This window comes from Amphiprion ocellaris, chromosome 23 (assembly GCF_022539595.1).
Source record: "Amphiprion ocellaris isolate individual 3 ecotype Okinawa chromosome 23, ASM2253959v1, whole genome shotgun sequence".
NCBI lineage: Eukaryota > Metazoa > Chordata > Actinopteri > Pomacentridae > Amphiprion > Amphiprion ocellaris.
The window spans coordinates 1954153-1975071 of NC_072788.1; the positions used below are offsets into that span (position 1 = coordinate 1954153).

The following is a 20919-nucleotide window of genomic DNA, read 5'->3' on the forward strand; positions in this document are numbered from 1 at the left end:
ATTGACGTCACCTGAAGAAGCTGCAGAACCAGAAGGAAGGTGAGTGAAGGCAAACCAGTTATCATTGTGTGTTTGTTGTGTGTTTTAGGCCCTGAGGGGACTAAATGCTGCAAAGCCTCATGGGTAATAAAGACAGAGTAGCTGAATGCAGAAACTCCTGATGTTTCTATTTTCTATTATCTGTCATTAAATCTGTTATCAGGTTGTTTTATCTGCAGGAAGAAAATGTCTCTGTGGTGAGAATTATTATTGTAATAAATTACTGCATTATGTTATATTACAGCATTTCTAATTATATCAAACTACATTATGTTGCTTTAACAATATATGAAAAATATATTTTATATTAAAAATATATCAAATTTATTTTATATTAAACTTTAAAATATGTTTAAAACATTTTTAAAATATATTTTTACATTATGTTTTTTATATTTAAAATATAGTATAAAAATCATTTTATATTAAAAATATATTTTATATTAAAATGGCGAATATATTTAAAATATTTTAAAAATGTTTTTAATAATTTTTTATTTTAAAATATGATATAAGATTATTTTATATTAAAAGTATAATCTAAAAATTATTTTGTATTAAAATGGAAAATATAATATTTAAGGATATTTTTAAAATGCTATATTTGTTTTCTATTAAAATATAATCTAAAATAATTTTATATTAAAATGAAAAATATATTTAAAATATTTGTAAAATATCATATTATATATTTTTATATAAAAATATAACATTTTATATAGTACAGTATATTATTTTTATATTCTATTTGTATATTAAAATAAAAAAATATTTTATATTAAAATTAAAAGTATGTTTTACAATATTTAAAAATATAACATTTTAAAATTGTTTACATTAAAATATAAAATAAATTATTTTATATTAAAAGGAAAAATATATATTTACAAATATTTTTAAAATGCAATATTTTATGTAAGATTTTTATATTTAAAATATAATATAAAATTATTTTAAAATGAAAAACATGTTTTAAAATATTTTTAAAAATACAGTATTTTTATATATTTTTTAGTTTGAAAATATAATGTAAAAATATTTCATATTAAAAATATATTTTTATATTATAATCATACTATATTATAGAAGATGGCATGAAATGATTTATTTTGTATTTATTGTTATATTTAATAGGGTTAGTGGTCTCACCACTGTGATCCTGAAAGTGCAGCCTACTCCTTTTTTCTCGACCTTTTTCAACATTTTCTTGTTTCTGTCCAGTTTGTGCCAAATAAAGTGATTAATAATAATGATAAATAACACAAATAACAATGAAATTAATGCTCCTGTTCTCAGGTATTTGGCGTCCTCTGCTGGTCAAATTGAACAATAACTCACAGTTCAGCTCATTTAAACATCAAACTGGACTTTAGTTGCTTGATGAGAAGAAAAACTTAGAACAGCTGAGAACTCACTGAACTTTCTGGCTGTTTTTTCCTCCTGTTTCAGTTTTCACTGTAACATGTGAAAACACTGCCTACTGTTCATCTGAAAACTCTCTGGATGTTTCACTGGAGCGTGAAAACGGTTTATTTTGTCAAACTTTTAAATGGAACATGTAGAAAAAAAAGTGATTTTGATGAACTATGCTCAGATTTAATTTCCCATATGGAACCTTGGGTCACAGATGATGCATTTAAAGACCGTCTGAAAGCAGAAACTCCAAACATTTCCTACATGAACAGTCACATTCGGGCTTTGAAACGTTTAATTCAGCCTTATCAAATCCACAGCAGGAAACAGTCTGGAGGCACAAACATTTGAGCTCCTGAAACAGGAAGTCCAAGTTTAGGAACTCATTCGATGTTTCCCGTTGGAAGTTCGATGTTTTCAGCTCAGTTTGAACACCACGGCTTCGTCCTGGGCTCTGATTGGTTGATTCTTCTGCTCAGTCACCTGATGGTGCGGTACATCATGAAGTCCACCGTGGTGCATCGTGGGAACTTCCCGATGGAGCTCTCCTCCACCGGGGTGTAAACCTTGATCTGCCTCATGTGAGTGTCTCGTCCGTTCTGGTGATTGGCCAGAACCGCGATCTGGATCATGAAGGTGCTGATTGGCTGGTTGGTCCGCTGGAACAAGAAAAAAAAAATCACTTCAGCTCATTTTTATTGATGGAGAAAATAGAACAGTTTTAGCTACAGAAACCTTCTAGTGTCACTCCTTCATTCTGTTTCCCACAGTTCTTCTATCTTTGCCAGACTCTTTGATTTAACCACACTTTGTTTTTTGTCGTCACTGATTAGCAACCAATTAACCGCTATTCACCTTCTGTTTACATACAGCCCCTTCCCTGCTACCATCCCCAGAAAATATGGACTCTGCAAATGTTCTGAGTGTCCAACATGTGGCCCGCGGACCAAAAGCGGTCCTCCAGAGGGTCCAATCAAAGCGTAAAAATTCCAGAGAAGACATTAACTGCAGATTGTAAATTAGTAAAACTATAAATTTAAAATCATTTCCAGACCATGACAAGTTGTTTTGAGCCCCTCCAAAATATGATATTGTTCTTGTGTCGTTTGTCTCATGTTTGTCGGTTTGTTTTCCTTTTTGTCTCGCTTGTGTTGTCTATTTTTTTGTCACTTTGTAACATTTTTGTCTCTTGTTTTATTGTTTCTCGTTTTTGTTGTTTTTTGTTTCCTTTTTGTCTCATTTGTGTGTTTTGTCTTATTTTTGTCATTTTGTGTCGTTTTATTTATTGTTTTCTGTAGTGTTTTTGTCGTTTGTCCATTTTTGTCGCTTTGTAACTTTTTTGTCAAATTTTTTGTTTGGTTTCGTGTCATCATTTTGTGTCTTGTTTTTGTCGGTTTGATCCTAACGTAAAATCCTCTATGGTTCAGTTCCAGATATCTGTGATTACAAGTTGTGTTCCTTTGTCGACACTCTGTGATCTGGAAGTTGTAATGTGGAAATGATAAACTGAGGCTGAATGTTGCTGAAATGTCATTTATTTTTCTTAAGAAATTTCATGTTGTTTAGTAAAAAGATAATTCCTTAAATGTGAACATTTTCAGAATGTACTTTTGTTGCACTAAAACTCAGGAAGCGTTAGGAGTTGTGGTTATTATGCTGTGATTTTACTGGTCTGAATGTGAACCTGAACTAAAATGACTTTGACACCCTGCTCTAGAGGCTTCTGCTCCCTGACTGCAGCCTTTCAGGACAAACTCAGGGAATAATAACTCTCCTCTTGTTGTTGAGATTGAAATGAATCCTCACCTGATTCATCAGAGAGATGTGGATCCAGCCGCTGGGCTCCACCATCTCCAGCTGCTGCAGGACCAACAACAAAGGCAGAGTGAGTCTGAGCTCCAGGTGAAGAGTCGAGACGAGTGAGTTTAAAGATTTACCCTGATCTCCTGGAGGTTGTGGAAGTTGTTGCCGACTCTGACGGATATCTTACTGGGAGTGTAGCTCTCGTCTGATTTATAGTCAGCATAAATACACAGCATCTTCACCGTTGTCCTCCTCCTGCACAACAAATCAGACGATACTGATGGTTCACAGAGAACAGAGGAGGAAGGTGTTGGAGATCCACTCAGCATGGTGAAACGTCTTTCTATAGTTGATGTCCTCATCAGCTGGATGTATGGAGTAGAGATAAGAGGCTGGAAATAGTTAAATTTCTGTGATTTCTAGTGTTGGTGACATCTGTGGACACATGTTGGACGTGTTGATTACAGGTTTTTACATGTTAATAAACTAAACATGCAGAGCTGCAGGTTACCTGAACTGAATGTTGACCAGGTGAGGCTGAGACCCGTCAGACTGCCAGTAGGTCTCCAGGTTGTCGTCTCTCAGCTGGTCGACTCCAAAACCTGCACACAGGTGAGTGAAAATACTTCAGGTGTTGTCGGATCAGGACGCTCTCAGCAGGATGTTCTGTTCTGGACTTTACCGGGTTTACAGGAGGACAGGGACCACACCGCCTGGGAGCCGATCTCCCGGACCGTCCCCGTCCTCTCCAGCTGCTTGGGGTCGGCGCCGGGCGGCGTCTTGCTCGGCGTGGCCATCCTGGTACCTGGAGATCAGGAAACATCAGTGGTGAGGTCAGAGAATACTCACTAAACATTAATTAACTAACAAAGGAACAGATTGACAGAGCAGGAAGAGGGTTCTAGGAGGGTTCTATTTACAGGATGCTGTTCTTGGAGATTGGATGGATCACATGCCAAGAGATATGGACAAATCTGTGCATCAACTTATGGGAGAACTAAATCTAAACCATGGTTTATCGTCAGCTCTAGCCACATTTCAATGTTTGAATTAGATGTTTGTGTTCTATAACCAATCACATTTCACCATATAAAATGTTCTGTTCATATCAAACTTTATCCTTTTCTGGGAGGCTGTTCCAAACAGAATAGGTCCTTGTACAAGATTCTTTTGAGACACTGATATTAGAAAATAAATAACTTAATTGGAGAGAAGTAGTTTGTCTTCTATCTCAAAAAACGAACGCGTTCAACAGCATTAAGTTCAAGTTTTTGGTTAATATAATTAAAGAGCAAACAAATTGGTTATTTAAACTAAATTCTAGTCACAAATTCTTTTAAAAATGCGCCAAATCAAAACATAATCATCATCATTTTAACGCAGTTTTGTGTCCCTGCAGCTACATGCTAACAGCTACACTTTAGCCGATCTAACTCCGATAAAACTCCGTTTACGGTGAAACTTCCGGGGTCAGACTCACTGGCGGCGTCAGCTCGGGTGCCTCAGATGTGCTCTCGGTGTCTCAGGTGTGAGGTTTGTTGCGCTAGAAGCTGAAATCTGTTGTTTTTTGCTGCTTCAAATCTCCCACTTTTTGAAGTCCACAACGTCGCGTTCACCTGACGTCACCAGCAGCAGCAGGCTCGTCGCACCCTGACTGCGTATCATCCCGCCATCTTTCCAGCCGGCTTCCAGGAGAAGAACACGTTGCTGGGGAAAAAAAACCAAGTTTGCCCCCTTGGTATTTGTCTCTACACGGCTTTTCTGCTCTGTTTTCTTCATTGCGGGGCTAAAGGAGCCGGAGAGGGGTAAGTTTGCTCTTCATCTATCCGCACTGAGGTGTTTTTTAGCGTTTAATTGCCGCAGAAAGGAGCGCTGTTCTCCAGCTGTCAAAGTGTGGGGCCTCCGCTGCTAACGCCGTTAGCCAACCGGTAGCCCGATTTCTCCTATGATTGAACTTAACGGCGCATTCTAGCCCCCAGTGTTGCTTTTAAACCAGCAGATCGACAGTCTGAATAATCAATTGGAGCTTTTTTACAGCCGGAAGGTGCAGTTTAACGCACAGCTTCAGTCTGTCACAGAAGGGCCCCGAAAATATCACGATTTTTCCTTTGGCGTCAGAATTACACTCAAAACTCCGTTCGATAATCATCAGATTAAGGGTTTTTGTAAACACTGACGGTACCATGGGTTCATGAAGTTTCCATTCTAGATATTTTGGTGTTGTAGAGTGTGTAGATGAATTCGGCTCATGAATGAGTCACAGATCAGAGGGTTATTTGAGGACAAATCCGAACTGGAGGCTGCTTGCCACCGCCCGTCACGCTGCGTTTCAGCCGTTTACCACCGGAGAGAATAACGGAAAACAACGAATACAGAATGTCAGGTTGGGGTCAGATGTCCCGCTGATTTATTCCGTATTGAACAGATGGATTTGACTGACCAGGTAAAGGCTTTTAGATGCCGCAGTGTCAGGCGGACAGGTTCAGGGGTGGACCAACAGTAAAAGGCCAGACCTTTACAATAGAGTCTGGTGTGACTCACTCGCCCTGTCAAAGACCGCAGAGCAGCGAATTGGGGAGGACTGAAGCAGATTGTTGGGGCCTGATAATGAGAATCTGTTATTGAGTTAAAGCTGGAGATCACTGGAGTGAACTGAAGTTGGAGGCTGGTTCAGATCTGTTGTAGTAGATCTAATATAGTAGAACGAATAAAGTAGGTCTGTTGTTGTAGATCTGATGTAGTAGGTCTGATATAGTAGATCTAGTATAGTAGCTCTGTTACAGTAGATCTGTTGTAGTTGATTTAAAATTGAAGATCTAATATCATAGATTTAATATATTGTGGTTGTAATAGATTTAATATTGTAGATCTGTTGTAGAACTAATATAATAGATCTAATGTAGAATATTTGTTGTTGGACATCTAATGTAGTAGGTCTTTTGTAGTAGAGCTATTTTAATAGATCTAATGTAGTATATCTAGTATAGTAGATCTGTTACAGTAGTTGATCTAATTTCATAGATATGTAGATTGGTTGTCGTAGATTGGTTGGAATAGATCTGTTGTAATAGAAGACCTAGTATAGTAGATTTGCTGTAGTAGTAGATCTGTTGTCGTAGAACTAATATAGTAGATCTGCTGTTGTTGATGTGTAGCTGTAGATCTAATATAATAGACCTGTTGGTGTAGACCTGTTTATGTAGATCTGTTGCAGTTGATACGTGCCGGTGGATCTGTGGCTGTGGATCTGTGGATGTAGATACGTGGATGTAGATATGTGGTGCTGGTGGATCTGTGGAGATACGTGCTGGTGGATCTGTGGTGGGCCTTTGTTGGCCCTAAAGGTGTTTTGTTTGGAGGTGAATGTGTTGCTTCAGCAGAGTGAACAGGTTTGAGGCTGAATGTTTGTCATTCAGTCTGACTCTGAGCTGATTCTCATTTGTGTTGGTAGAAAATGCTCCACACTGGAATAAGTCTATCTAAACTTCATACACCTCAGTATCTGTGATTCTCTGCCTTCAACTTGTCTCTTATTTTCACGTTTCCTAGAGGTAAAGAGTGAATTACTCTGGAATGTTTGGGGTTTTATCTTTGGATTCATTCAGATGTTTGTCGTACAGAAGTTGGTCAAGCTAACACCAGGTGCAGACAGAGAACCTGTTTTATTTAACCCTGTAAAACCCACAGAGACTCACAGTTTTTTTTAGTAGTTTAAGATAGAATTACAGTGGAAAATAAACAAATGCATTGACTGAAGAGATTCTAAGAAAGTTTGCAGGAAACCCAGAGAGAATTTGTACCTTTAGCCCTGAAAGACCTAAATCTAGAAAAAGATTATATTTGGGTTTTACAGATTATATATATATATATATATATATATATATATATATATATATATATATATATATATATATATATATATATATATATATATATATATATAAATATTTATTTATTTTATATAATGAATATATATTATTTATTTGGGTTTTATATATTTAAATATATAGAAATATAGAAAAAAATCTGCAAAAACTGTGTGTGTGTCTATGTATTACACATATATCTGTGTGTTTATTATTATTATTTTCTAGATTTAGGTGGGTCTTAAGGGTTAAACATCATCCTTTGTGTCTTGAAATGTTTCGTCCAGCTGAAGTTCCTCTCCTGTTTGTGTTCAGTTTACTGTGCTAATATGAAGCCTGCATGTCAGCAAACTGTCTTAAATACATGTAAATGACATTAAAAAATAAAGTTAAACCAAATAAAAGTATAAAATCAGACAGAACGCAGCAGGAAAGTAGAGTCCTGATGAGTCCGTCTCTGTTCTAACCTCCTTCTTCCTGCTCTTCAGCTCCACAGGTGCTAGCGTCCGTCATTCCAGCCCTCCATCATGGCGGATAAGAACACCAGGATCGCCATCGTCAACCACGACAAATGCAAACCCAAGAAATGCCGTCAGGAGTGCAAGAAGAGCTGCCCGGTGGTCCGGATGGGTGAGTGTGGACAGGAGGGCAGCCCATCAAACAGGAGTGACAACACCGACCTAAACATGTGCTGTGTCTGCAGGTAAACTGTGCATCGAGGTGACTCCACAGAGTAAGATCGCCTGGATCTCTGAGTCTCTGTGTATAGGCTGCGGCATCTGCATCAAGGTGAGAACTTCAATGAAGGTTCTGTTGTGTTTTTACTAACTGTGGGCCTGTTTAAAGCATTAAAGTGTGAAAGAGTCTGAAATCACAGAACTACTGACATCAGAGTCTCTTCAAACTACAGACAGTTTTTTCACGATAAAATATATTTGTTTTCAATTTCCTCTTCCAGTTTGTACTTTCTGTCTCTATTAGTTTTTCATTCATCTTTTGTTCCTTAAACAGTCAGAGTTTATTCTGTCGTTCCTCCTGTGTTTGTAGAAATGTCCGTTCGGAGCGTTGTCCATCGTCAACCTGCCCAGTAACCTGGAGAAGGAAACCACACACAGATACTGCGCCAACTCCTTCAAACTGCACAGGTACGCTGCTCACACTCACCTGTTCACCTCATGCACCTTCTGATCTGTGGTGACCCTTTAATAGCTTAATATCTTCAAAAATATAACTCAGTAAACATGAGATTTATTGTGTTACTATTGTTAAATTATCATCAGTTTCTCCGTTCAGGGTTTATTTTCAGTATCTACACAGAAAAAAAACTGTAAAATCACCTGCATGTGTTTTTAAATTTCAACATGGAAGCAGCTGGTAGCTTCACACATAGCATAGCATTATTCATTTAACATAGGGTCAGCTAGCTAGCTAGTGCTTCATTATGCTAATATAGCATAGCATCATTCATTTAACATAGGGTCAGCTAGCTAGCTAGTGCTTCATCATGCTAATATAGCATAGCATCATTCATTTAACATAGGGTCAGCTAGCTAGCTAGTGCTTCATCATGCTAATATAGCATAGCATCATTCATTTAACATAGGGTCAGCTAGCTAGCTAGTGCTTCATCATGCTAATATAGCATAGCATCATTCATTTAACATAGGGTCAGCTAGCTAGCTAGTGCTTCATCATGCTAATATAGCATAGCATCATTCATTTAACATAGGGTCAGCTAGCTAGCTAGTGCTTCATCATGCTAATATAGCATAGCATCATTCATTTAACATAGGGTCAGCTAGCTAGCGCTTCAGCAAGTTAATATAACATAGCATCGAATTTCCCTCGGGATTGACAACGTATCTATCTACCTATCTATCATTAATCATTTAACATAGGGTCAGGTAGTTAGGTATTGCTAACTAGTTAGCTGAAAATGACTCAGTGAGAGAGATAATTATCATATAAAGACACAAAATGGCGAGAGACACACAAAATAACGACAAAAAAATGCAAAATAACCACAAAAACAGCTAAAATGATCACAAACAGATTGAAAACGGCCACAAAACAGTCTGAAAATGACTAAAAAAGTAACAAATGAGCACAAAGACACACAAAACAACCACAAAAAGACACATGAACAAAATGCAAAAAATTAGCATTTTGATCTTTAAAAATCAGATTTTAATTCAGACTACATGTATGTTGGTTCAGATAAATCAGTTGAAAACACGATCTCTGCTGTCATGAGTCGTGTTGTGGTTTTTCTGTGTCCGTCTTCATATTGATTATTCATTTTGATCGGTATTATATTCATTGTTCATATTGATGGGTATTGATCGGCTGCAGGCTGCCCATCCCCCGGCCCGGCGAGGTTCTGGGTCTGGTAGGGACCAACGGTATCGGGAAGTCCACGGCTCTGAAGATCCTGGCTGGAAAACAGAAACCCAACCTGGGCAAGTACGACGTGAGTGTCCAGAGTCTTCAGAGCGATCGAGTCGTTTCAGAGAGTTTCTAAAAGATCTCTGAGGAGGATCTTAACTCCTCGTTTGTCCTCCAGAACCCTCCAGACTGGCAGGAGATCCTGACCTACTTCAGAGGCTCCGAGCTGCAGAACTACTTCACCAAGATCCTGGAGGACGACCTGCGAGCCATCGTGAAGCCGCAGTACGTCGACCAGATCCCAAAGACCGTCAAGGTAGCAGACGTTCTCTAGACGTTCTCTAGACGTTCTTTGAGGGTTCTTCTCTGGTGCTGATGTTTCTGTGTGTCTGCAGGGGTCAGTAGGAGCCATCCTGAGCAGGAAGGACGACACCGACACTCAGGACATCGTCTGCGACCAGCTCGGTAAGAACCAGTTATTAGAGGACGTTCAACAGTTCAGTGCTTCTCCTCCACAACCTCTGATTGTTATTATGCATCAATTTTTCGTCACTTTGCATCTTGTTTTGATCTTTTTGTGTGTCTTTGTGGTCAATTTACTTTCATTTGTGTTGATTTTGCATCTTTTTCTGGTCTCTTCTCGGCTGTTTGGAGTCTCTTTGCAGTCATTTTACATGTATTAGTGTGTCTTAGAGGTGGTTTTATCTCAGCTAGCAGTTAATTTGCATCTATTTATGTGATATTGCACCTATTTTTGTTATTTAGCATCTCTGTTTTTGTCAATTTGCTTCTCTTTCTGGTCTTTTTGTGTGTTTTTGTTGTTGTTTTACATCTGTTTGTGTCATTTAGCATCTGTTTTTAGTCACTTTCCATCTTTTTCTGTTGTTTTCGTGTGTCTTTGCGGTCACTTTGCATCTATTGATGTTATTTTGCATGTTTTTAGTCACTTTCTTGTTTTCAGAGCTTTTTGTGTGTCTTTGTTGTTGTTTTACACCTATTTGTGCTATTTATATTTTGCAATTTCTGTTATTTAGCATCTATTTTTAGTCATTTTGCATGTTTTTCTGGTGTTTTTGTGTGTCTTTGCAGTCATTTTACTACTGTTTGTGTTGTATCCCCTTTTCATTATTTTGTGTGTCTTACTTGTCTTTTTGATTCTCTTTGTAGCAGTTTTACATGTATTAGTGTGTCTTAGAGGTGGTTTTATCTCAGCTTGCATCCAATTTGCATCTATTTGTGTCATTTTGCATCATTTTCTGGTCTCATCACAGTTGTTTGGAGTCTCTTTGCAGCCATTTTATAAGTATTACTGTGTCTTAGAGGTGCTTTAATCTCAGCTTGCATTCAGTTTGCGTCTGTGTTGTTTAGCATCTATTTGTAGTCACTTTACATGCGTTTCTGGTCTTTTTGTGTGTCTTTGCAGTCATTAAACATCTGTTTGTGTCGTTCAGCATCTGATTTTAGTCACTTTACATCTTTTTCTGTTGTTTTTGTATCTCTTTCTGAGCTTTTTGATCCTCTTTGTTGCTGTTTTCTGTGTCTTTTTGGTTGTTCTGGATGATTTTGTGTCCGTCTGTGGGTGATTTAACAGAAATGTCGACTATTCCTGAACCAGAAGTCCGTTATCATCACTACTGTGGGAATCTTCTGTTTTATCTTCCAGCTGTAGTTAAACAGTCATAAAAACAGTCGACACATTTATTGATCCTGTAAATCCTGGATAATGAGGCCTCAGTTAGCTGCCCTGTGAATATTAAAAGTTATCTTTTCTGTTTCTGAGCTGAAACTCCAACCGTCGCTTGTGTTTTTCAGACCTGAGTCACCTGCGAGACAGAAACGTGGAGGATTTATCTGGAGGGGAGCTGCAGAGGTTCGCCTGCGCCGTCGTCTGCATCCAGAGAGCCGACATGTGAGGAAACCTGCGTCCTTTTAGCCGTTTAAACGCTGATCCGAGAACCGAGCTGACTGCTGTGTTTTCTGCTTTTCTGCTGTAGTTTTATGTTCGACGAGCCGTCCAGTTATTTGGATGTGAAGCAGAGACTGAAGGCTGCCATCACCATCCGCTCGCTGATCACCCCGGACAGGTAGAGGAGTTTATTCACTCCAGAGCAGCTTCAAGCTTCAGACAGACGGTTACAGCTGTGTTTGTGCTTCAGGTACATCATTGTGGTGGAACACGACCTGAGTGTGTTGGATTATCTGTCCGACTTCATCTGCTGCCTGTACGGAGTTCCCAGCGCCTACGGAGTGGTGACCATGCCCTTCAGCGTCCGAGAAGGTAGCGTCCAAACACAGTTTATACGCTATTACTGCAGATTTATGATCGACCAATAAGTTTTTAAAGAACTTTAGTAGACTTTAGCTGGCCACATGTGAACTCCTGAATGTGTGGTAATGCTTCTCTTATGGATCTGGGATGATGTTTCTGCCATCAGGGTTCATATGGTGGACAAAACGTAGAAGCAATAATAGAGTTTACCAGGTCAAAGATAAACACATTTCATAGAATATTTGTGGAGGTATCTATTGTGTAAAGCCTATATTAAACACACTTATGGAGAAAATGAGTAGGGGAATTCAGTGACAGATAGTTTTAATGTAATATTTATATATTTAATGAAGACATGCAACATTTCCCTTCATCACTGCAGCATATAGACAAAGAATTTGGTCATTTCAGACAATTTATGAGTCACTTTAGAGAAATTTTTGTCTTTTTAGTCAAGAATTGGGTCATTTTGGACACATTTGATTGAGGAGAAATTTAAAATAATTTTCCAATATGTACATTTTCTTGAAGACTCCTCTTCACTTGAGTCATTTTAAAGAACTTTTTTGATAATTTTGGACAATTTTTTTAGTAATTTTAGAGATGTTTTTTGTCATTTTGGACAAATTTGGAGTCATTTTTGGAGAAATTTTTGTCATGTTAGGCAATTTTTTTGTAATTATGAACAAATTAGCGGTTGCTTTGGACCAAAGTGTAGTCAGCTTGGACAGGTTTTGGGTCATTTTGGACAAATCTTGAGTCATTTTTGAGAAATTTTAGTTGTTTTAAACAGTGCATTGTGGGTAAACTTTCCAGGCTCATATCAGCATGTATGATAGGTGGTTGGTCAGAACAAGTTCTAGACAATGAAAGGAACATTTTTACACACAGAAGATACCAGGATCATCTAATGGACAACAATTACTCTGTCAGAGTAAATTTCTAAATTTTCACATTTTTGACAGTATATTTTCCTGTTCAAACTATATACATCCCATAATATTGATGCTCAATGTTAGTTAAAGAGAAAATGAACAAAAAACAGATTTGGTGTTTAGATTAGAACACCTGGAGTGGATGTAAAGCTGATTTTTACCAGAACTCAAATGTGTTTTTCCTCCTAAATGTCATGGTTCTATCTGCTGGACTGATGAAGTTCTGAGGATCAGAAATGATGGTAAAAGTCCATGACTTCTTCCATCATTTCTGAACCTCATCACTTCATCAGAATGAAATCCGGACTCACCTCTATGGACTTCAAGGGTCTGTAACTCTGAAAATATTCAAATATCAAGATAAAACGTTGCTTCATTAATTAAAAGTTACTGTAGATAAAGAACCAACTGATTCTTAGGAGGTTAGAGGGAACTTTAATATTTAATATTTGCTGGTGAATTATCTGAAACTAACAGTAAAAATGTTTTCTGTCCTTCGTCCAGGTATCAACATCTTCCTGGACGGTTACGTTCCCACGGAGAATCTCAGGTTTCGTGAGACCTCATTGGTCTTTAAGGTGGCTGAGACGGCCAATGAGGAGGAGGTGAAGAGACTCAGGCATTACCAGGTCTGTCCTTAAGTCTCCATTTTAACCGGTTTGTTCTCATCTGAGTTCAAACCCCAAAACTATTGCAGAATATTAAAAATTTCTTCTCCTTCGTCTTGTGTTTTCTTCCTCATTGATCAATACTTTGTTTCTTTTCCTCGTGGGTTTAAATGTTCTCATTGAAGCCACAGTGAGGTTCTGAAGTTTGTCTCTTCTTTCAGTATCCAAACATGGCGAAGACCATGGGCGAGTTCACGCTGGAGATCAAAGGAGGAGAGTTCACGGACTCTGAGATCATGGTGATGCTGGGAGAGAACGGTGAGACGTTCTGCTTTGATTTTAGTCCATCATTCAATGGCATCTGACGGAATCGGTGACATGAATAAAGTTCTTCGTCCAACATTGCAATCCAAAGTTCTTTGCCTTCTAAACCAGACTCTTCTTCTAGAACCTTCCTTAATGTTGTTCTAGGCCCACCAACCCTTCAGATAGTATCAGGTTTCCATAATAGATGTCCAGCAAGGGTTAGTCTATGTTGTCTAATGATGGTTGACCATCGTGGATGTGAGCCATATAGCGACTTGTTGGTGAGGTGTGCTCTCCAGGAGATGTTTTGTACCATACCTAACATTCCGGTAGAAGTCCCATCAGCAGTGTCTTTGTTATTGACCAGGAGTCCAGATGGATTCCACTGACGCCTTGAATACTCTCAGTTTGGGTGCCGTTTTAATTGGAGATACCCATATTTTTGACCATTCTGCCCAAGCTTTACCAGTTTATGTTTCTATATCATGTGCTGTGTCGGCGCAGCCTCCAAGATCTAGAAAATCATCGACTTTATCGATTTCCAACCCATCTAGTGCAGCAACGTCCCCTCAGATGTTGGGTTCAGGTACATGAACTTCATCTTTCTTTGATTTTAAATGAAGAAAATCACCTTCAGTAACCTTAATTTAATAGAATAAATAATAAAAATGTATTAAAATCAGAAACTTTCTCTTTACTGAAGTGTTCAGATGTTTAACCCTCTAAACCTTTGCGACTGTCATTGAACTCTTCTGTAATTCTGGTCAAGAGACACTAATTTTGATGAAATCTCTTAAAAATCATCAGCATTATCAAACATTTATTGACTAATCGAGAACAAACTGAGTACAGAGAATGTTATTAAGTCTGCTAAACATCAGACATGTACTGACAGAGGTTTGGGTGTTGGTACGCTGTCCTGATAAACTCAATACGATGTGGTTGGAGGTCATTTATGCCCACAGAAGTCTTTGTCATGGTGCTCAGTTTCTATTCTTTGACAAAAAGAGTAAAATGCTGATTTTGTAAATAAATATTTTCCATCAGTTTTCTAAATGAAGCTTATGTTAAAGTAAACTGTTTGTTTGTTTGTGCAGGCACTGGAAAGACGACCTTCATCAGGATGTTAGCAGGAGGACTGAAACCTGATGGAGGAGGTACAACTACACACTGAGACACACACACACACACACACACACACACACACACACACACACACACACACACACACACACACACACACACACACACACACACACACACACACACACACACACACACACACACACACACTGACACACCTGTCCTCTGTCACCAGGTGAGGTTCCCATCCTGAATGTGAGCTACAAGCCTCAAACCATCAGCCCCAAGTTCAAGGTTTGTTCAGGGTTGTGTAGTCATTGTGTGTCTGTGTTCAGGGCAGTGTAGTGATTGTGTGTCTGTGTTCAGGGTTGTGTAGTGATTGTGTGTCTGTGTTCAGGGCAGTGTCAGAGCTCTGCTCCATGAGAAGATCAGAGATGCCTACACTCATCCTCAGTTCATCACCGACGTCATGAAGCCGCTGCAGATCGAGAGCATCATCGACCAGGACGTAAGTCTACTGCTGCACACCTGGATACACCTGACTACACCTGGTTAGACCTGGATACACCTGACTACACCTGGATATACCTGGTTACACCTGTTAGACCTGACTACATCTGATTAGACCTGACTACACCTGGTTAGACCTGACTACACCTGGATACACCTGGTTACACCTGTTAGACCTGACTACATCTGATTAGACCTGACTACACCTGGATACACCTGTTAGACCTGACTACATCTGATTAGACCTGACTACACCTGGTTAGACTTGACTAGACCTGACTACACCTGGATACACCTGACTAGACCTGACTACACCTGGATACACCTGACTAGACCTGACTACACCTGGATACACCTGACTAGACCTGACTACACCTGGTTAGACCTGTTAGACCTGACTACATCTGATTAGACCTGACTACACCTGGTTAGACTTGACTAGACCTGACTACACCTGGTTAGACCTGACTAGACCTGACTACACCTGGATACACCTGTTAGACCTGACTACATCTGATTAGACCTGACTACACCTGATCATCTTCATCCAATCATCAGTTCTTCTCACCAACATTACCCTAACTGAGGTGGTTTCTATCATTAGTAGTAAGTGACTGACTTCAGGTGATCTACCATCCGTCTGCAGGTCCAGAACCTGTCTGGAGGTGAGCTGCAGAGAGTCGCCCTCACCTTGTGTTTGGGGAAACCGGCCGATGTCTACCTGATCGACGAGCCCTCGGCTTACCTGGACTCAGAGCAGAGGTTGATGGCAGCCAGAGTCATCAAGAGGTCAGCTCTGTTAATCCTGATTTAATGTTTATTCCATCATCCTGCTGCTGGTTCTTCCTCCAAACACAACCGATAAAGATTTTAAATCCAGTAGAAATCTGTCATTTTATAATAAAAGAGGTAAAACCCAAACCAGAGATGAAAGTTTTTATTCTTATTCTCGGTTAAATATTAAAAACTGATGCATAAATTCCAGACAAATCCATTTTAAGATGAAACAAAGCAGCAGAATCTCATCTGAAGCATCGAATGTTTGACGTTTCATCAATCATATCTCATTTTTGTCATTTTGTGTCTAATTTTTGTCTTTTTTTGTCAGGTTTTGTCATTTTGTGTCTCGATTTGTCATTTCGTGTCTCATTTTTGTCATTTTGTGTCTCATTTTTGACGCTTTTTTTGTCTCGTTTTGTCATTTTGTGTCTCATTTTGTCGTTTCGTGTCTCATTTTTGTCATTTTGTGTCTCGTTTTTGTCGTTTTGTGTCTCGTTTTTGTCATTTTGTTACTGTTTTGTCATTTTGTGTCTCAATTTTGTCATTTTGTGTCTCGTTTTTGTTGTTCTGTGTCTCGATTTTGTCATTTCGTGTTTTGATTTTGTCGTTTTCGTTAATATGGATTATTTGTTCGATCAGTTCCGTGTTTTCACATGTAAGCGTGTTTTTATCTTCAGGTACATCCTCCACGCCAAGAAGACGGCCTTCGTGGTGGAGCATGACTTCATCATGGCCACCTACCTGGCCGACAGAGTCATCGTGTTCGACGGAATTCCCTCCAAGAGCACGGCGGCAAACACGTGAGTCGCTTCGCTGTGATGTCACCATGATGTCACTGAGCTGTAGATAACTGGTCCCTGTTTGTTTATTTATTTATTTCGAACATGTAATTTAAAAACATTCAATGAATGATTCACAAAACAGCTAAAATAGTCCATCATGCTTCTCATATAAGGAGAATGAGAGGAAAACAAAACTTCAACATGTTCAAAAGGAAGCAGGAAGAACTTAAAACTTATTTAATCCCACCCTAAATTCATTCACTTATTCCCATCAGTTCCATGAAAAATATTCAATGAAAACCAAATTCACCACCAATAATTTCACTGAGGCAAAAAGATAAATTACATCAACATTATACATCAATTAATCAGTTGCAAATCAATACTACTGCGCCCCCTAGTGGTCATTATGTTCCTCTTCACTGTACCTTCCAAAATGTTTTGTTTGTATTTATATTAAACTGGTTGATGTTTGAACATTATTTCAGTTCCATCTAAAGTTTATTCCACAGCCATACCCCATTTATTGTAGGACTAAAACTTTTCATTGTTGTTCTATGTTTTGGTAGCCTAAAATTTAATTCTTCTTGGAATTTAATATCCACCAACACATTCTTGAAATGTACTCTGTAGTTGCAATGGTAACATTTTTTTCCTTGCTCTGAATAAAAATTATGCAGCTTGAAATTCCACAATGTCATAGAATTTCATAATTTTTGATTTTAAAAATAATACATTTGTGTGTTCAAGAAAATTAACCTTATGAATTAATGGGACAGCTGTTTTTTGGAGTATGAATATTGGTTGTAATGTGCTTCTGTATGTACTGCCCCATACCATAGTGCAGTAATTTAAATAAGGTAAGATCAGAGAATAAAACAAAATATGTAAGGCTTTGCTATTTAAAATGTGCTTCACTTTTGCAATCACTGAAATGCTTTGAGACGTTTTTGTAGAGATATATTTAATATGAGGTTTCCAAGTAATTCTATCATCAATAATGACTCCAAGGAATTTAATTTCATGAACCCAATCTGTGTCCATCAGGCCTCAGAGTCTGCTGGCTGGAATGAACCGGTTCCTGTCGCTGCTGGAGATCACGTTCAGGAGAGACCCGAACAACTTCAGACCACGAATCAACAAACTCAACTCCATCAAGGTACGACAGCTTAAACCTCAATATATATCCTCAGTTTGGTCAATATATAACCGAGGGACTTGACGTTCCCTGTCTCGTTTTGTCATTTTGTGTCATTTTTATCATTTTGTGTCATTTTGTGTATGTGTTTCGTCCTTTCATATCTCGTTTTGCCATTTTGTGTCTCTATTTTTATTAAAAAATAACTGGCTATCACTAAAATGTCAACAAAATAACCGTCTGAATTTAGTACCAAGCACCCATTATTGAGAATTATCATTCTCTCACTCAGAGGTTTTGTCCCAGAACTGTGAGATTTCTGGTCCATTACTTACTGTGTGACTTTAACATGTCAGATTCTACCTGGACTCACCTGTTCAAACCCTAAAGTCACACAATAACAGACCAGAAGCTCCAGTTCTGAGCTAGAATCACTGTTTTAAGAGTCTAAATGAACAGAATGGTTTGAAACTTGACGTCTGCTTCGTCTCTGCAGGACACAGAACAGAAGAAGAGCGGAAACTATTTCTTCCTGGACGACTAAGACAGCGTCTCTGCGACCAACTGCGACGGCTTCGGGGCTGCGTTCGAAGCCTCCGAGCGTTGCCTCGACACATCCAGCCAGGCTGCGTTCACTTAAGAAGTTTAAACCATCAGCCTCCATGTACCGGGCTGCGTTCAATAGCCAGCAAATGTTGTGACATGTTTGAAAATAATAAAGTGCATTCTGTCCGTCGGCCTGCTGGGCTCCATTCTCAAGCAGCGACATCGTGGAACATTCAGCAGCGCATTTTAACTATCATGCATTAAAGTGGTAATAAACTGATGCTTCCTGATGGGATTCTTCTGCTCTTTCTGCTCACAAACACAGAGGGTCAAAGTGTAACCCAGCTAAAGCTGCAGGTCAATAAACCCAAAAGCAATTTATCCTGAATAATGTCATGTGTCTATCTGATGTACTGCTGAAGTTATGAGGCTCAGAAATGATGGAAAAAGTCCATTAAAAAGTGGTAAATCTGGACCCACCTCTATGGAATTTAAGGGTCTGAAACTCTGAAAATATTTACAGTATGAAGGTAAAACTTTACATAATTAAATAAAGTTACTGTAGATAAAGAACCAGGTGGTCAACCAGAGTTTAAATCTGGTTGCTGTTGTGTTTTATCAGCGATAATCTGTGTTTATGCAATTATTCTTACTTCCAGTAGGGGGAGACAGACGTTTCACACTGCAACAGTTTAACCTTCGTGTCGTCCTGCGGGTCAAAATTGACCCGTTTTAAAGTTTAAAAATGTGGAAAAAAATATGTTTTCACAGTGAAACTTATGATGTCCACATTTTCAACATTTTTGGGAAATATATGAACATTTTTTGATGGTAAAAAATGTTTCTTAAGAACATTCACATAAAATTTCACTGGGCCTTTGATATTTTTTTGTAAATGTTCTTAAAGAAAATATTAGAAGTTTTGCTGATATATATGTAATCACTTTAGATATTTTTAGTTTTTTTTTTATTTTTACTCATTTTTGAAAATATTTACAAGAATTTTCTTGCCAAATTTGGAGGATTTAAAAAAAATAAAACTTAAGGAATTATTGGAATTTTCTTGCTGAAGGTTTTGCAAATTTTCAGAAATTTGGGGAATTTTTTTGCTGAATTTTTGGATTTTTTTCAGACAAGGAAACAATTTTTTGGTGCCTGTAAATGAGGAAAACAGGAGGGTTAAGGTAGAAAGTCTGAATTTTTGGCTGATTATTAAATTAGACAACAGTAATACTTCAGATGGTCTGACTATATGTCAAACTAGGACCTAAAAACACAGAACATGTAAAGCTGATAGCAATCTGTGATCAGTGTAACTAATCTGTCAGTCCAGGTGCCTGAATATGGTTCTAAAATGAGCTGAACTTTCTCAGTTTTATTTATTGTCTATGTCTACATCATGGCTCCATATGGAAAAGAATTGAAGACAGGAAGTGAAAAAACTGACTGATGTCATGAAGGTGGAAAACATCCAGGAAGATCAGTGAGCAACTAAAGCTGAATGAACCAGTGTCAAGAGTCATAGTACCACTAATCAGGAGGTCTAGAAGGAGTCATAGTACCACTAATCAGGAGGTATAGAAGGAGTCATAGTACCACTAATCAGGAGGTATAGAAGGAGTCATAGTACCACTAATCAGGAGGTATAGAAGGAGTCATAGTACCACTAATCAGGAGGTATAGAAGGAGTCATAGTACCACTAATCAGGAGGTCTAGAAGGAGTCATAGTACCACTAATCAGGAGGTCTAGAAGGAGTCATAGTACCACTAATCAGGAGGTCTAGAAGGAGTCATAGTACCACTAATCAGGAGGTATAGAAGGAGTCATAGTACCACTAATCAGGAGGTCTAGAAGGAGTCATAGTACCACTAATCAGGAGGTCTAGAAGGAGTCATAGTACCATTAATCAGTACCACAGTGGATGCATAGTCCTGACAGTGAAGCACGGAGGTGGAAGTATGATGGTATGGGACTGTATGAGAGTAAATGGTGAGTAATATCCTACTGCTGCTGTTGTAGACTGTATGTAAATAAATATTAAATTATAAACATGACTGTGTGTTTATCTGTGTGTGTGTGTGTGTGTAAGAGGATTAGTGTACATGTGTAATGCTGCTGGTTGTAGCTTTTTAACAAACACACACTTGATTTTTCCTCTCAGTTAATCTCACACACACACACACACTGTAGTTTTCTCTTTATAAATGGTGTAACTGACTGAATTTTCATTATTTATTGAGTTCATTTGAAGCTCCCCGAGGTTCACCGTCTCACCGGGAGTTTGTGGATTTGAGGGTAACTCGAGGTCGCGGACGGAAACCGAGGTTTCAGATAAACTAATGCTTCCGTTTTCGTCCTCTCTGCTGTTAATCTGCGTTTTTCCCTTGATGCAGCTGGGCGTGTTTTAATCCCGTCGACATGACGACTGAGGAGGAGGAGGAGGAGGAGGAGGAG

At 38.5% G+C, this 20919-nt stretch overlaps 2 protein-coding genes across 2 annotated transcripts; one reads left to right on the plus strand and one right to left on the minus strand.

Annotated features, from left to right (window-relative positions):
* Positions 1-1613: 1613 nt before the first annotated feature.
* Positions 1614-4884, minus strand: anapc10 (anaphase promoting complex subunit 10). Its single transcript, XM_023299067.3, has 6 exons — positions 4736-4884; positions 3938-4060; positions 3767-3857; positions 3390-3510; positions 3259-3312; positions 1614-2111 (listed from the first exon to the last, which is right to left on the minus strand). The coding sequence occupies exons 2-6, from the start codon at positions 4050-4052 to the stop codon at positions 1932-1934; spliced, it is 561 nt and encodes a 186-aa protein (XP_023154835.1). The 5' UTR covers positions 4053-4060; positions 4736-4884; the 3' UTR covers positions 1614-1931.
* Positions 4885-4908: 24 nt separating this feature from the next.
* On the plus strand, positions 4909-18753 carry abce1 (ATP-binding cassette, sub-family E (OABP), member 1). Its single transcript, XM_023299066.3, has 19 exons — positions 4909-5060; positions 7610-7751; positions 7825-7910; positions 8169-8266; positions 9474-9591; positions 9685-9822; positions 9902-9971; positions 11319-11415; positions 11501-11590; positions 11663-11784; positions 13215-13339; positions 13540-13636; positions 14722-14781; positions 14943-15001; positions 15105-15215; positions 15864-16006; positions 16675-16797; positions 17827-17938; positions 18414-18753. Exons 2-19 carry the CDS (start codon positions 7649-7651, stop codon positions 18459-18461), a joined length of 1800 nt encoding a protein of 599 aa, XP_023154834.1. The 5' UTR covers positions 4909-5060; positions 7610-7648; the 3' UTR covers positions 18462-18753.
* Positions 18754-20919: the final 2166 nt, after the last annotated feature.

Excerpts from the sequence above, each read along its gene's own strand:
- abce1 (XM_023299066.3), top strand. The coding sequence starts at position 7,649 with ATGGCGGATAAGAACACCAGGATCGCCATCGTCAACCACGACAAATGC. Across the intron at positions 9,823-9,901 it reads AGATCCCAAAGACCGTCAAG|GGGTCAGTAGGAGCCATCCT; the intron begins GTAGCAGACGTT and ends GTGTGTCTGCAG. Across the intron at positions 16,007-16,674 it reads GCAGCCAGAGTCATCAAGAG|GTACATCCTCCACGCCAAGA; the intron begins GTCAGCTCTGTT and ends TTTTATCTTCAG.
- anapc10 (XM_023299067.3), bottom strand. The coding sequence starts at position 4,052 with ATGGCCACGCCGAGCAAGACGCCGCCCGGCGCCGACCCCAAGCAGCTG. Across the intron at positions 3,511-3,766 it reads CTGGTCAACATTCAGTTCAG|GAGGAGGACAACGGTGAAGA; the intron begins GTAACCTGCAGC and ends TTTGTTGTGCAG. Across the intron at positions 2,112-3,258 it reads ACATCTCTCTGATGAATCAG|CGGACCAACCAGCCAATCAG; the intron begins GTGAGGATTCAT and ends TTCTTGTTCCAG.